Here is a 17345-nt window from a genome sequence, read left to right on the forward strand (position 1 = left end):
AGGATGAAGAATCAGCAGAGCGCTTCAGACTGATCTCGTGGGCAGACACGGCAAAGCTGAATGGGATGGGATGCTGTTGGAGCTCAAAGTGGGGTTTGGAAAAAGAGTTCTCTGAAGTGGACACGTGTGGGAATGTCCTGAGACGTTACAGCCTGAGACCAGAAAAGAAGACTACCGCATGTGCTTCTTCCAGACATCTCCTTCATTCTGAGCTTCATACACGTTTGATTTTTTTTGAACTGACATGGAAGAACACAAGAAAGACAAATGCCTGAAGGCTTCTTGATTCCCTCTTAAGATTTCCCCAGGAGCTGTGTCTAAGTGATTTCCTGTGATAAAGAATTATTGTCAGGCGGTGGTGGTGCACTCCTTTAATCCCAGCACTCGGGAGGCAGAGGCAGGGTTCTGTGAGTTTGAGGATGCAGTGGTTCAGAAAGGAAAGTCCATTGTCTTAAGGCAGAAGTATGAGTCCCTAGGTTCAATCCCCTGCTCGACACTCCCCACCCGAAAGAATTGTTATCCCTATGCTTAAACGTAAAGGATTTAATAGACAGATAGACAGAAAGAGGATAGGGAACAAAAAGAAAAGAAAGGGAAATTGATTTGTATTTGGGGGTGGGGGACAGATTTTCACAATGCAGCCCAGGGTGACCTCAAAATCATGATCCTCCTGCCTCTGCTTTCCCAGTAAAGTAATGATTACAGGTGTGGACCACACACCCAGCCAGAAGATACCAGAAGGAGGAGGTTATGGTGATGGAGGAGGAAAGAAGGAGGAGGTGGTGGAGAAGTAGGGAAAGGAGGAGGAGGGAGAGGAGAGGAGGAAGAAAGAAGGAGGGAGAAAGAAAGAAGAAGATCCAGTTTCTAGTTGCAGCTTTACCCTCACTCACCAGGCAACTTGAGAGAATCTCTTGATCTCTCTGGGCACAGCTGTCTCATCTGCAAGGCATGCTGATTGGTCAATCTGAGTCATTATCTCCTGACTTCTTGCCATCCTTGACATCCCCGATGAGGTCAGGTGTCCTCAAACCCTCTCTTCTCTGAAAGCCTGCTCACTCCACGACACAGTAGTTAAGAGCACAGACCTCCCGGCTTCCGTCTGATGACACTGGTTGGTCGGATGACCTGCCTCCCATCCATCCCAGTGTCCTCATCTGGGCGGTTAAGGTAAACTGTAGTGGTGTCCTCAAGTCAGTGAAAGGGTCAAGCAGGCAAGTGCAGGTAAAGTGTTTAGAATAGTACTGACACACACACAGGGGGCCACCCTGCTGTTCTGCAATGTCATCACCTACCTGTTCAATTGGACTGCTTTGCAACTTCACATGAACACATCACTGATGAATTAAAAAACGGAGCTTTAGCATCATTTAAGGGGTGTGGAATGACTACAGGAACTAGCAAAGGAGATCTGGGATCATTCCTTTTGCCTTTTAAAAAGATCTTCCTGTGCTCCAATTTTCAAAGTATGTGCACGCACACCCCACTTTTCTTTTCTTCTTTTTTAATTGGAAGAAACCGAGCCAAAGATTACTGAAGCCTCTCTCATCTCAGCATTCAAGGAGTGATTATCACTTTTAAGACCGGTATTTTACAAGAGGCTACCTTATCTTTGAACCACAGCTATCATTAATATGTTTGACCTTCTCAGAACATCCTCATAAAAGTTTAAAAATAAGCATGACCCCTTGGCATGTTTCTTACTAAGCAGCTTTAAGCTGCTCGAATTGGGGGAGAAAATGGCGAAAGTGGGTCCACAAACTGTTCCGCTGCTTGGTCCTAGCTGCTGCGACATCCAGGATGGATCAGCCCCCGTGTGGGGGCTGGCAGGCAGCGGCTGGCAGTGACAGTGTTAACAGCCTTGGGTAAGGTGATCCCTTGAAACGGGAAGGACTTTGTGGAAGTTTTCAAAGCTTGGCAGCTCGACTGCCCAGCCCTTCGGAGGAAAAGAGGCTGGCCGGTTAGAAGGAGCAGCCCCCTTGAGCCCAGAAAGGGGCTAGCACATTGCAGCTGAAATTATAGGCACAAGGTTAGTGGTCCCATGCACCTCTCCAGCGCGCTGACATCTTTGGAGAAGAGGCCCCCACCCCCACCCCGACCCGGCACCGCCGCCCCAAGGCGCACTATCTCTGTTCAGTGCACCTCACTTCTGCTCTGCCAGCTGCTGGGGGCCACCGGCCCTCCTGCCAAGCCCACCCGGGTGTCGGCGGTCCAGAGCCTGGGCGTGGCTGACTTGTACCCGGGAGACTTCTCAAAACCGGAAACTTGGTTCTCGGGCATCCGAAATGAAACTGTTTATAAAGGCAGGATTGTTTTCGGACCACACACACACACACACACACACACACACACACACACACACACACACACCTGCCCGTTCACGTTGTTTCCTCTGGGTTTCTGTAGGCTGTGACCACAAGCCTGAATTCCTTTCTGCTGCAGCTGAAAGCCGGCCAGTACAATTGTCAAAGCAGCTAAACAGGCCACAGGACTTCACCTGGTAGGAGGAAGAATGTCTCTGGCGCGACACTAATCTGGGGCGGAGGAAGGCATGGAGGGAGAAGGGAGAGGGACAGGGAGACAGAGTTAAGGCAAAACAATATTGGGGAGTAGGGATTTTTTCTTGTATATTGCTCGAACAAAATAGTGGAGGAAAAGCTACTGGGGGAGAGAAGTCTACATCTGCATGTGAGTCGATAAACACTTCCCTAAGCTCATTTGCTGTGCTGCAGATACAAGGAAAACAAGACGATCTGGCGGGGAGGTAGGGAGGTAGGTGGATATCCTCACAGAAACTGTATTGTCAGGGCCTTAGCCTAAGTTAAGATTGACTGTGTTCCAGGCAGGAGAAAGCACCCCGCCAGTCCTTCCAGCAGAGAAGTAGCTCCCGCCTCAGCTGGCTGGGTTTTCTCTCCTTGCTAGGGCCCTCCACTCAGAGGCAATGAGCATTCAGTCACTGTGCAGAACTAACTCCCTCTGATCCCTGCAACAGGCACAAGTCTTCTATCCTGCAAGACTGAATCAGAATGAGTCACTTGAAGCTCCCGGAACAAAGTACTTGCAGCTGCCTCTCAAGACACTGCCTCCATGTAGGTGGGACACACCTCTCAGGGCAGTCACATTTTTTTTTCCTCCTTCCTTCAAACAGGCAGGAAATTCTGATGCTCCCAAAAGACTGGCTCTACCCGCTCAGCTCTCAGCTGCCCCTACAATGTGAATCCTGCTTCTCCAGCTCGGGACTCGAGTTTTAAAATAAAATGGATGATTTGACGTTACTTGATCTCCTGGAGTGCCCTGTGTGCTTTGAAAAGCTCGATGTCACAGCCAAAGTCCTGCCCTGCCAGCACACCTTCTGCAAACCATGTCTACAGAGGATTTTCAAGGCCCACAAGGAGCTGAGGTGCCCGGAATGCAGGACTCTGGTATTCTGCAGCATCGAGGCTCTGCCCGCCAACCTGTTGCTGGTTCGTCTGCTGGATGGTGTGCGCTCGGGACAGAACTCCTGGAAAGGGGGCTCCTTTCGCAGGCCTCGCATACTGACCTTGCAAGACCACAGGAAAACCAAGACCAGCCCCAGAAGTCTACAGGCCAGCCCTTTCCGGCTGGTGCCCAGTGTCAGGATCCACATGGATGGGGTAAGAGAAAAGTTGCTTGCTATTACCTTGTGCAATTTGGAAGTTGGTTATGTGTATTCTGAGAGCTAGGGAACAGACTTCCTTCATGTAGACAGACTTCCAGCAGAGTGCAAGAGATGATTCCCCAGAAATCAGTTTACTGAGACACAATGGGAGCTCCGAGCCTATCTAATCCATCCGACAGTTCATCTCAGAACTTTTAACACTTGCTGGATTCTCTTTAGTTTTTGTCCTGAGGGAGTTTAAGTGCTTGTAGATAATCCTTTTCTGGTCTTTCACATCTGCGGCTAAGGAACCAGACCAGTGTATGGGAAATGCCCTGGGGGTGAGGAATAAAGAAAATAAATTCAACTACAGGTTGCTTTTGAGATTTCGGAGAGGTTTCCCTACATCAGGTGTTGATTGAATTTTACCTAAGTCTGTCTTCCCATCCCTTGCATAAAGTGCCATTGTGATGATGATCATTCATAATCTGTTTGAAGCTATAAGAGATACTTGACACCCAAAATCACACAAGAGGGAATTGTCTCTGTGAGTGGACTGATGGATGGTAAAGGCTACAATACATAATAGAATAGATGTGTATAGGAACATTGCCAATGTGTCTCTACAAAGTGAAGAGAACACACAAAATGCCTCCTGGGCAAGGGCTACAGTACAGACCCAGTCAAATGCGTATGTACTTTTGGATTACTGATTAAAGTTCCCCAAGTTCCTCTGTCTATCCCTGATAGCACACCCCGAGGACTTGATCTGGGCTGCTATGTAGGAGCACACCTCAGGAGGAGGACGAAGTCCTGTGAGTCCAGAGGGGTTGTTTGCATTGTCATCCCTGGACTCCCAGGACCAGAATGGACACAAAGCTATGGCTTAGATTGTTGGCATACTTAGGCAATCAAAGACTCATTCTTTGAAGTCCTGCCTAAAGCAAGCTTTAATGCTGGCAGCAGGGTCCCAAGCCTGCTCTGAAGAGTGGCAGTGGGTGGGAGCGTTTGGCACTGGGCTCCCTCCTCACACGGAAGCCTTGCAGTGTGCATTCACATCTGTTTCCTAAGGTTTTCTTCGGAGAGTTCAGTCTCTTGGAGTTCACTGCACCTTTAAGCCACGCATGTGGTAGGGTTGTGTGTGAATATTCAAAAAAAACGAGAGCGGGAAGTTGATGTGGTTTCTTCAAGAAGGTTTTTTTTTTTTTTATTGCTGTTGTGTTTTCTGTAGGAGAACACATTCCAGAAAAGGGATGGGTGCTCACTCCTCTGTAGGTCTCCTCAATCAATCAGAATCCACAGGCCTGCAAAGGTAGAGTAGGGAGGAGAACAAACTTTGTTCAAATCTCATTAAGAGAAAGGATGTCTGTCCCTGGGTTGGCAAATCCCCCTTGAATTCCCAACACCTAGAAACCTCTTCTCTCCCCTTCCCTATAAACATCTGTCTTGCCTTTCAGGAGGGGGGCATCATTCACTAAGGAAATGTTGCCTGGAGGAAGGCAGGACCCCTCTCAGCAGCTTTGCCTACTTCTGTCCAGGTGTTCATCTTCCCCATGTTGCTAAGGAAAGTGCATGCACAGTTGCCAGGGGGGTACAAGAGTCACAGAGTGCTTCTCCACAAGGGGGATCGAGAGCAGAAAATAGGAAGACATCAGGATAGTAGGTGTCCTTGAATCTCTTCGTGGGGACTTGGAACGTGGGGCGAAGGAGACAGTGATGGCTCTGTGCCTGGTCCCCAAGCTGCCCTGGACCTAGGCCTGTCATCAGGGCTAAAGCACAGACTCAAGTCCTTGAGGGCTCATGCTTTCAGAGAGAAGCCAAGTTAATAAACATGTTTTCCAAAGAGAGGAGCTGGCAGCCTACCACTATCGTCCCGTTCATTCATTTCTTTCTTTGAAGAGTTCATCTCATGCCTCTTGTCTCTTCATGGGGATATGAGCAAGCCCATTCCTGGATGTTAATACAATGTCATTCTACAACTTGTTTCTGCTTGTAAAAATATAACTAGCTTTCCTGTAAGTATGAAACCAGCATGCCTTCCAGTTAAGGCATGGATGGTGCACTCTGAGAGTGGACTTGCAATATCAGTCAAATCCCCTGGAGTTATTTGCCCTCTCTGCCTCAGTTTATCCAACTGAGCCAACATTCAATAATATTTGCTCCCCTCATCCCTTCTCTAAGACACTGTGAAATTATCTTTGCAACATGCTGTATCACCATGGAAAACATCTGCCAGGGAAATGCAAAGCACCATCATTATCATTAATTTAAACGCACAGTATGACTTTGGGCAAGCCACTTAAGCTGGCTGGGTCTCAATTTAAAATTCTGTAAAATGGGAAAATGTATTATAAAATCCTAGAGCCACCTTGATACCTAACTAATTAATGTTTGCAAAGCACTCTGAGAGCCTTAGATGAAAGGCATTGGAAGATTGTTATCATAGTAAGTATCACTATTGGCTGTTTATTGTGCCCTGCCATACATGAGGCATTCTGCAAAACACAGGAGTTATAGCCCTTGCAGGAAAGCGGAACAGGCATTGTTATTAAACATGAGTCTATGGTGAACCCAGACCGGAGTAATACTAACTCTAAGTACTCCCCTGAGCAGGGAAAATAATCTGTTGTTGTAGGGTACCATTTTGTAAAACACATCTTTCATAGGCCTCCTTCACAGCCTGGCACGCTGAAGGAGTTCATTTTACTTCCTACCCACAAGCTTTCTAAGCCCAAAGTCTGTTCTGCTCGCCCAGGCTCATCCACCAAACAAGCTCATCAAGATCTCCTTGTTGGCACAAAGAGGCCTGATGCCTGTTGTGCCAGCAAGTATGTTAGGGTGGAACCAATAGTCACACCTCATGCTGCCAGCCCAAGAGAGAGAAAAATTAGCCCATTGTGCCTACACATCTAAATCCCTCCCAAGCTGATTGTGTAAAAAGAAAACTTGAGAAGTGGCTGCAGGCTTTTATAGCATGCAATTATTCCACGCAGATGGGGAGCTCTGGTGGGCTCCTTATGGAAAACAAAAATCCCTCTGGTTCTTAGTCCAATGCAGCCAAGCCAAAGGAATTGGACAAGCCTTCAAAAGGATTGTGAGTTGCCAAAGAGTTTGTTTCTCTTCCTCTTCATTCTGTTTAATAATATTTCTGAATGAAGACAGGTAATAGAGGTTTTGAGAAATTAAGAATCCAAACCCTGAGTCTGCTCCTTCAATGGCTGTGTACTTTGACTGAGTCACTTAAACCTCGGGGCCTTCAATTCCCCATCAGCAAATTGAAGATAATAGTAGTACCTACCTCAGAGGGCTGTTGTGAGATATAAATGCAATGATTCATATCCATTAACTCTTAGTGCATTGACTGGCTTGCGTTGAATGCTCAATAAATATTAGCTGTGATTGTTGTTGAAGTGACTCAACACTTTCTACTCAAAATTACATGCCCTCTCTCACCCCCTTGTGAATTAGGTGCCACCCCAAAATGGTTCTTGGTGCCCTGATTATCTGGCTTGTATTGTTTTCTTCCAAATGATCTATGGCCCATAATTCAGGTATGTGACTTCCCAGCTTGTGCTGGCTTTGAAGCTCCATTCCAGAATAGTTTAAAAAAAAAAAAAAAAAAAAAAACTGATTAAGTGTTTAAAACCATGCACAGAAAGCAAGTATCTGGTTATAACCTCCCAAGTAACACTGGTTCTTTATTAGCTTGGCATTTTCTCTTTTCTCTGCCACTCTCTCTTCCCCATCAAAACTGTCACCACCCTGGGTCTCTCAGGGCTGGACTTTCTCCCTGCATTGTTAAGCATGGTGGCAATCACACCCCATATCAGCAAGAACACACCTGCTGTCACCACACAGAGACCAGGTGGCTTTGTCATAGAAACTTATTCAGCTGCTGTTGCAAGCAACTGAGGAGCAAAAATGAGGTCGAAAAAGCACCTAAGGGAGCTGAGGTCAGGCAGAAACCACAAGGTGGTGGAGCCCCTTTCTTGGGTCTCAGAAGTGTTCTAAGCGGCAATACAGATGGTGGGTTTTGCTGAATGTGCAAAGAGATTAAATCATTCCAGTCCCTAAAAGCAGCAGGCAGGTGACACCTGGGACGACCATATGTAGCAGGTAGAAAAATTCAGGTAGGTAGAGGCTGCCACTGAGAAATCAGGAGACACGGGTCAGTCTCCGGCTCTACTCATATTTATTTGCGAAGAACTTCGGGAAAACATTGGGTCCCAAATGTCACTGCTGTCATGCCCCCTCAATGCACCAATTCCTAGTTATAACCCACTCTCCCTTTCTTTGCCAACTGTGTTCAAGGATTGCTGCTCAAATGGAGCTAGCTGCCTTTGTGCTGGGGTTTAGTATTGGTCAGCCGTGAAGCCTTAGGCAGGTCACGTCACATCTGTCATCAGTTTCTGTACTGTAAAAGGGAGAGAATAACGGCGTGCATACAGCGTAAGGTCACGATGAAGTTAAAATGTGATGATGCACATTGGGAGCTTAGCACAAGGGCCTGGTACCCAACAGGTGCTAAGCCATGTTAGCCACAGCAAATCATAAAGCGCCACCATAGCAAAGTCTGCTGACAACAAGGCCCTCTAAAACAAGAAGGTGAAGCTTATGTGAGCTCACAGAGACTGGAGCAGAGAGCACAGGGTCTCCATGGGGCTGCACCAGGTTCCTCTGCAGATATACTAGAGCTTTCAGCTTAGTACTTTTTCAGGACTCCTGAATGTGTAAACAAGTGGGTCTCTGATTCTTGTGCCTTCTCTGGGGGCTCTTTTATTCTTCTGTTGGTTTGGCTTGTCTAACTTCGATACAATGGTTTTCATTTTATCTTATTTTGTTGTTGTTGTCGTTGTCATGTTTTGTTGTTATCTCCCAGAAACCTGTTCTTTTCTAATGAGAGACAGAAAGGGAGTAGATCCAGATGAGAGAGGAGATGAGGAGCAACTGGGAGGAGTAGAGGGAGGGGAAACTCCATTCAGATAAAAAAAAACAAAAATTAAAAATACATTAAAAAATAGAAAAGTCTGCTGGTACTGGGGGGGGGTGAGGTATATACATAAATATTGAAAAATTAAGTAAAGAGCACTTGGGGGGAATATCAAAAGGAAAAAGTGTTCTCAAAAAGTCAGAGCTATCAGGACAGCTTATCAGTAGATGCCAGGGCTTGTGGGCTGGGGGCAGGTGTGGCTGGGCCAGGGCAGCGTGAGGAATTCCGTGGCATGACACAATTACTCTGAGTCTTGATGGGGGTGGTAGTGCGATGTGTATGCACTAAAATCACAGAAATGAACACCAAGAAAATAGTCAACATACCATATGATAAATTTTCAAGGGATATTGAAAAGGGGGAGTGCGGTCTGCACACTGTTCTTGGCGCTGCCTGATTCCCACCAGGCCTCCTCTGATTTCCTCTCCCCTCCGTGCGCTCGGGACCAGTTCAGTGACGGGAAGGACTCTGCCATCGGCCTGATGATCAGAGTGATTTTTGCAGGGGGCTCCTCCCTGTTTTAGTGAGCCCAGTGTTGCGTGACCTGCAGTTGGCTAAAGGTGTCTGGCTCTCTCCCCATGGGTGGCCTCAGCTCTGAGGAAGGTGGGTGGGGCATAAAGTTCTCCTTAGTCAACATCAATTATCCACCACAAGGGAAACGCCACCTCAGGATTAGCATATGCATATTTTTGTGTTGCTTTACTTTCTGCTTATGAAAGGATGCTGCACACATGTCTCATCATACTATAGAGAGGTTCGGGAGAGAAAGTACTTGTGTAGCTCATGACCCATGAAGAGCAGCCTCAGCTGACCCATTCCAGGGTTCTGCTCAAACAGATGAAATACACGATCCTATCTTTTGCATTCTTCTCATTTTTGCTAACTCCAGAGACCAGCCTTTCACACCTGGGAACTGTAAATCCTCAGTGAATGTCCCCCAGAGCACCAGGTCAAACCTCAAAGCTAGAAAGTTCTTGTCAGAGTACTGTTGTGATTTCAAAAGACTAGGAATCTCTAAGTGGGAGATAGTCATAAAAACCAGTTCTCGAACAACTCTTCCCCCTCCTCCTCTTTGGTGCTGGAAATGGAACCAAAGGCCTCATACATGCCTAGCAACCCCCAATTACTGAGCTACATCCCCCAGCCTCTCTTGTTTGTTTTTTTACTTTAGGGGAAGGTTTTGATAAGTCACCCGGCTCGTTTTGAGTTTTGAGTTTACTCTGCCTCAGATGGGCCTTGAGCCTGTAGTCCCCGTCCCATCCCCCCCCCCCCGTCCCCCGTCCCCCGTCCCCCGTCCCCCGTCCCCCGTCCCCGTGTCCCCCCACCCCCACCCCTGGCCTCAGCCTCCCAGGCAGCCAGCGTTGCCGGCTTGGGGCACGCCGGCAAACTCATTTCCCAAATTTCAATGATACTAAATCGCTTTCTCCTCTCTTTCACCAGGACCTTAGTGATAGAACAAACTTGGAAAAGTGCTGCCCCAGAGTTCCTATGCTCGGTTACGGCACAGACCATAGTTTTAAACAACTCTGAAACCCACTATCTCCGTTCTCTGTGATATTTAGCTCCTACCGGTTTCCAGCCACAGGAGCTATGGTAACCTTCACCGCGGAGGAAGGATATCGGCTTCCCAGGGCTACCTCTCCAACTCTGACTGACTGGCTAGAAACCCAGCTGTCAGCATACAAGAACAAAGCTGTATATGACAGATGTGTGTGTGTATAAATCAGATATTGATTGTAAGGTGATATCTATTATAAGACATACTATCTGTGTACTTATAGCATACAGGGGGGGGAAGGACACATGGCCATAGCTACTCACAGTAACACACATCCGATTTTAGGAATGCTCGGGTGTGCTAAAAGCAGTCTTGCCTCGTTCCATTTATATAAAGTGAATGGTAATGATTTGGAGGTTAATGAAGATGTTTAGTGTAATTGTGTGTAAGTCTATCAAAATTCACCACCCTATATACTTAAACGGATACATCTTTATACATGTTATAATTCAATAAAGTTGATTAAGACAAAGAAGACTTGGACTCAAACTTACAGTCTGTGAGAATGTCAGGTAGTGAGGTAGAGCATTTTGAGGGGAGTGAAGCTTGGTCGATACAAGGAAACTCCCTACGAGATAGGTGTTTTTAAAGATTGAAGGAGGACGGGGTCAAGGGATGAAAAGGCGGGGTCTGACCTGCACATTCGGCTGTAAGGAAAGGCAGGACTGTGATGTACTGCATTAGAATGGAAGCTGGAAGAGAAGGAGGAAACAGACGGAGAGGAGGCACGGTGTCCTGCCTTCTTATCAGGGTGACTAGATACCACTTGAAAGGTGTATGTCAGTCACTCCCCGTATAAAATCTTTCCAATAGCCATGCCAAACTGGCTACATGTCAGCAAGTAGCCTTTCGGTTATATCGGCAGAGACTTGATAGATTTGATACAGCCAAGTGAGATACAGTTAAACAGTGCTCCAAGGTGGTGTTCCTCAGTGCCCGCCACAAACAGGCCCTGTCCTGACAAGTTGCGCTAGGAACTCTTGCTGAATCCATCTCAGATTTCTGTCAAGGCTCCAGCCTTTCTCCAAGACACCAAGAGAACACAGAACTCATCTGTCAACACTGTGCTCAGAGCCCCTAGCCTACAGCCTAACCCGTGGTAAGAACTCCAACGTGTTTACTGAAAGTTAGAGTAAATAAATAAATGAGTTCATGTCTCTGGTAGACTTCATGGAACCACGGGCTAGCTCCTTGCAGTGCAGAAATGAGCCCTTGATGAATTAAGCCATTACAGAGCTATGTGAGGAATGAGCTGCACACTATATTAGGTGCAAAGCACATGGTGCCTGAAATGCTCTTGACGTGAGTCACCTCTTTAAATACCTTTTTAGTGCTGAAAACACGGTGGGTCAGGTTCAGAATCACTTGGGTCATGAATTGCTAACCTGAAGACAGGAACTGCCACTCTGAATCACACACACACACACACTCCTTGGTTCTTGATAGGTGCACTTCATCAGAGTTAATTGGCAGTTAATCCCACAAGGGAATAGACTCCAAAATAATTTACCTGAGTCCCTTCCCCCAGCGCCTGGTGTGTGTGTGTGTGTGTGTGTGTGTGTGTGTGTGTGTGTGTGTGCACATCTGATTGTGTCTGTGTCTGTGTATGCCTGTGTGTCTGTGTCTGTATATTTCTGAAAGGGAACAGATGTCTTAGTAGCGTTTTAAAATACATATTCCAATTTTTTGGTTACTTCTGATTAGGCTTTCCCTAGGATAAGCAAACAAGACAGTGTTGTGGCGCCGAAGAAAGGCCCTGACATGTACTGGTTATGTGCTTCTGGGTAGGTTACTTAGCAACTCTGAGAATTGTTGGTATCAGATAGAAATAGCAGGGCACACCTCACAGAATGATTTGGAGAATTGTCAATGAGACCGTGTTTATAAAGTACCCACCCAATGGTCTGGCTCCTAGCAAGGTTAACTGTGGTTTTGCTCATCCAGGTAGCCTCATGTATCTATTAAAAATGCTATCCCACTTACCATCTAAATGGCTTTTCTGTGCTGTAAGCATGGAGGTAAGCGTGATCCTGAGGGCGGGGAATACTTTTCAAGTACAAAGACTAGAGTTCAATCCCCAGAACCCATGTCAAAATCCTATGCATGGTGGTGCACCAGGGAGCCAGAGGCGGGAGAATCCCCAGGGCTCACTGACCTAATTGGTGAGCTCCAGCCTAATGAGAGACCTTGTCTTTTATACATCTATATTTTTTTATTTTGTTTATTTTTATTTCATGTGCACCAGTGTTTTGCTTGCATGTATGTCTGTGTGAGGGTGTCAGATCCTCAGGAACTGGAGTTACGGACGACAATTGTGAGCTGCCATGTGGGTTCTGGGAATTGAATCTGGGTCCTCTAGAAGAGGAGCCATCACTCTTAACCACTGAGCCATCTCTCCAGCCCAAGAGAGCCTGTCTTAAAGGAAGTAGATGGCCTTCCTGGGAATGGCACCTGCGATTGTCCTCTGGCCGCCACACACATGCACAGGTACTCACCCACACACCCACACATTAAATAAAATAGTGATCCTGGTGCCACTTGAAGGCTAAACCAAGGAAAATTCAAGGGATTGTCTAGCACTGGGCCTTATATTAAGCTCTTGTAGGCATATGCCGCCTTTCTCTTTGACTTCAGTGAAGATGAAGGCAAATGAAATGTGACCCTTGTCCTGAACGAGCTGAATATGCTAACCATGGTGATGCAGTCAATAAATCCTAAAAGTAGCACAGCGTGCTAAGGTAACATGGGTGAGGATTGGTCCACTCTGCCAACACAGTCCGTGTAGAGTGGATGGCCTGCGTGTAATTCCTGGGGCAGAGCACTTCAACCCACAGACTCTCATTTCATGTGTTCTTAATTCATAAAAACGAATTCCTTGTTGTGCATACGGGTATTTTCCCTGCATGTATGTCTGTGCTCCAAGTGCACGATACAGTGCCCGCACAAGCCAAAAGAGGGAGTTAGAGGCCCTGGCACTGGAGCTACAGACAGTTGTGAGCCACCATGGAGGTGCTAGGAATTGAACCCAGGTCTGCTAGAGGAGCAACCAATGCTCTTAATCGCTGAGCCATCTCTCCAGCCCAAAGACTCTCACTTCATCTAGATGCAGCCATTGACGTGAATGCTACTGGAACCTCTTCTTTATCCACAGTAGTTCCAGGCTCAGCTGGTGCTGGTATTACTATTTTAATAGGAGAACATGACTGCAGATCAACTTTTAGCATCCCTGTACCAGCTATGGGAGAGTTCAGGGAAGTGATCAAGGTTGCAATTTTTTTAAACTAAATTTATTTCTTTTACATCCCAACCACAGTTTCCCCTCCCACGCCCTCCCCCATCTCCACTCTGCTCCCCTGCCCCCCCCCACAAATCCACTCCTCCTCTGTTTCTGTTCAGAAAGGGGCAGGCTCCCATGGCTATCAACAAAGCATGGCATATCAAGTTGCAATAGGACCAAGAACCTCCCCTTGTGTTAAGTCCAGGCAAGGCAATCCAGTATGAGGAATAGGTTCCCAAAAGCCAGCCAAAGCAGTAGGGTCAGCCCCCGCTCCTGCTGTTAGCAGTTGCACAAGTAGGTCAAGCTACACAACTGTCACATATATGTAGAAAGCCTAGATCAGTCCCATGCAGGCTCCTAGTTGTTGGTTCAGTCTCTGTGAGTTCTTATGAGCCATGGTTAGTTGTTTCTGTGGGTTTTCTTATGATGTCCTTGACCCTCTGGCTCGTACGATCCTTTCTCCTTCTCTTCAGCAAGATTCCCTGAGTTCAGTCTAATGTTCAGCTTGGGTCTCTGTATCCATATCCATCAGTTACTGGATGAAGCCTCTCTGATGATTACTGGGGATAGTCACCAATCTATGAGTATAGCAGAGTATCAGTAGGCATCATTACGTTGACATGTTTTTTCTCCAATTGTGTTTGGTTCTATCCTATGTCTCTGGACCATCTAACCTCTGGGTCCTAGCACTCCAGGCAGTGTCTTGGGTGGGCTCACTCTCATGGCATGGATCTCAGACTGGACCAGTCATTGGGTGGAGACACTCCTACAACCTCTGAGGTTGCACCTTTTTTTAACTCTCATGGTCTGGGTCACTAATTATCTAAGCTCTAATGGATGACATTGAGTCTACAAACTTCAGAATACACTGAAGCATATATGCTGAGTTTTGAGTCCTGGTCCCCTGGCCCCAAGGCTTGTGGTTTGAGAAAATGTGTCTTTGGGTACCATTCACATACATAAGCATTCGGGGTCAAGATAAAGTCTAAACAACTTAGAGCATTCAGTATAACCCTTCCCCCAAAGGGCTAACAAGAGGACACTTGCCTGGAGAAGGAGAAATAGAGCAGATAATCCCACAGATCTTGAAACAGACCACCCAAGCTGAGGGCATCCATCAAAGGGCCACGAATAGGAGGGCAAGAATGAGACATTCTGCAAATCAGGAAGTTGACCTCACGTGGCTGGGATCACTCAGGGGTCTGTGTAGCTTTCATTCCTCTGGGAGTCCAGTCCTCCATCTCACACCCCAGGTCAGTCTTATGCTCTTCATGAGATTCCTAGGGTCCCCTGTTGTTACCGACTCAGCGTCTACAGCCTGCACAATACTGTCTCTTTCCCACTGACCTTAAGCTCTATGGGTAAGAAAGCGACCTATCTCCCTCTGTATCTAGTGCAACCACTAACTGCAATCATCACTCACTAAGTAGTCATTGAATGCAAAATGTTTAACATACTGTAAGAAACCACAGTCAGATTCATCAGCCTCAAGGCTGAAGAATTCCTGTTCACTTCCCCCTGAGGCTAGCAGAAGGATATATAGCTCCCATTTTTTCTCCCAGAATCCCTACCAGCCACTGTCTGGTTGACAAGGGTGTTTCTTGACTTAGGTCCAGGTGTGCTAGAAATGGCATGTAAGTTCTTGCAGAGGATTCAAAGGTAATTGGATTTCCGAAGGTTTTAAAAAAAAGAAGTCAAACCAGAATGGAATGGAGCAGATTTGCAAGAACACCACCAGGTGACTAGCATGTCTTCTCAGTAAGTCATCCTGGTTTTCGCAGAATTAGGAATGATATCACCATACATATAAAAGTATTTTAATTGGTTACCAAGGCAATGCAACAGAATCACTGGGCACAGAACAGGAATAGAACTGTGCAGGGCCGTGTTCAGGAACGCTGTTTATCTGCAATATTAACAAGCTGCCTGGGTATGACAAAGCCAGGGTGACAATAAATCTTCTTTGGGACTTTTGCTTAATAAATAAGAAAAATGGATCAGGGAAAGAGAAAAACTCTCTTCCCTCTTCTCTCGAGAAGCAATAGAGGTGGTCTTCCAAAACTCAAGTGTCTTCTTGGAGTGGAGAATTCCCATGGATGGAGGAAATCCAAGGCAACTGGCTCTGTGCTTAAGGGAAGGTGGATCCAGGTGAGAGGATGGAAGGGACACCAGAGCTGCCTCCCTCCTGAGAGAGTAGATCAAGGTTACATTCAGGATGCAGGAACCAGCGAAGTCACAGAACAAAATTTTCCCATCCCTTCCTTCTTAGTTCCCTTTATATTAGAAAGAAAAATTCACATTAAACACCATTATCATCATCATCATCATCATCACCACCACCACCACCTTGGTTTTTCCTAAACAGGCTTTCTCTGTATAGCCCTGGTTGTCCTGGAACTTGCTCTGTAAACCAGGCTGACCTAGCTCAAAGACCTATATTACTTATAAACTGTATGGCCATGCAGACTTCTTGCTATCTAGTTCTTATACCTTAAATTAACCCATTTCTATTCATCTATACCTTGCCATGTGGCTCGTGGCTTACCAGTATCTTTACATGTTGCTTGTCATGGCAGCTGCTGGCAGCATCTCCTGACTCAGCCTTCTATTTCCCAGAATTCTCCTCTCTCTTTGTCCCACCTATACTTCCTGCCTGGCTACTGGCCACTCAGCACTGTATTTATTAACCAATCAGCACAACACATTCACAGCATACGGAACATCCCACAGCACTTCCCCTTTTCTTTTTTTCAAAAAAAGAAGGTTTTAACTTTCACATAGTAAAATTACATATAACAAAACAATTATCAAGCAAGAATTATAGTTATAATATCTAGTTTATTTGAATTTGGCAAAATTAAAGAAGATAACCTATCTATCCTATATTTGTGAGTCTAAGGTTCCATATCTAATTTATCTTTTATCATAACTAAGGAAAATTATAACTATCTAGTCTTCAAAGACCTCAGAAGGATATACTATTACCTGAGAAATGGGAGAAGGACACAAGCAACTTTCGGGAGTCTAGTGAAAGTAGACAGAGACAGCTGGCAGCCAGGACAGTTGTCCAAAGTTCCTCTGTAAAACTGGGGCATCTGTCTTCAGCCCACAGGCATAGAATTTCTCAGTTTCTTCTCTGTGTCCTGTAGAATGTCTGGCAGTTTCCTCTGAGAAGCAGGAACCTGAAGGACCATTTCACCAAGCAAAGTTCAGTGGTCACCTTCCTATGGGTCCTGCATGTCCAGTCGATCAAGCAGTTCTGGCAAGAACAGTTTCTTGCCCAAATGGCTATTTTTGCCAAGAAAATAAACTCCATATAAAGTGTCTTCAATGCCCATTCTCTCTGAAGTAAATCGGTGCTGCCAGGAGCAGACATGTCTCACTGTCCAGAAAATCTAAATTTTTAAAACATTTTAAATGCCATATTCTGTAGGTCTTTGAAGTGTTTGAAGATTACCTACCTAATTGAATTATATCTACATATACCTAGAAAACTTAACATGACTATAAGTTTGACTATCATAGAAGATAATTAATCTGTATTTTTAATTATCCATTACAATTTAAATAAGTTACATAAACATGATACCTCAAACAAGAGCAGAAATACATATACAGTATAACAAAATTAACTTCAAATTTGTATCAATAAACTAAAATCTACAGCAATGTAAAACATTTGTAAACAAGTTGTTCTTTAAAAGTAGGTTCATCAATCTACCGTTTTATTGTATCATATCTAAACAATTCCCTTTTCTTCTTTAGGAAGAGATTGCATTTATAATCAACCTGCTTTAAACGCGCAAAATAAACATAATTTCCTTTACTCCTCCACTATTCTTTGGAGGTCTGCAATATTTCTCATTTTTCAGATGAGAAAAACAGACTTGAACCTGATCTGCCT

At 45.7% G+C, this 17345-nt stretch overlaps 1 protein-coding gene across 3 annotated transcripts in view; it reads left to right on the top strand.

Annotated features, from left to right (window-relative positions):
- The first annotated feature begins 1922 nt into the window (after nucleotides 1–1922).
- Nucleotides 1923–17345, top strand: part of Sh3rf2 (SH3 domain containing ring finger 2) — a 103280-nt gene continuing 87857 nt past the window's right edge. Inside the window, exons 1-2 of one of the 3 annotated variants that reach the window (XM_028881710.2) lie at nucleotides 1923–2026; nucleotides 3146–3632. In XM_028881710.2, coding sequence (XP_028737543.1) covers nucleotides 3255–3632 — 378 coding nt within the window. In that variant the 5' untranslated portion in view covers nucleotides 1923–2026; nucleotides 3146–3254. Of the gene's footprint in view, nucleotides 2027–2276; nucleotides 2498–2989; nucleotides 3633–17345 lie in introns of those variants that run through there. The other 2 variants (XM_028881707.2, XM_028881709.2) reach the window with 2 other exon arrangements.

Source organism: Peromyscus leucopus, chromosome 19 (assembly GCF_004664715.2).
Source record: "Peromyscus leucopus breed LL Stock chromosome 19, UCI_PerLeu_2.1, whole genome shotgun sequence".
NCBI lineage: Eukaryota > Metazoa > Chordata > Mammalia > Rodentia > Cricetidae > Peromyscus > Peromyscus leucopus.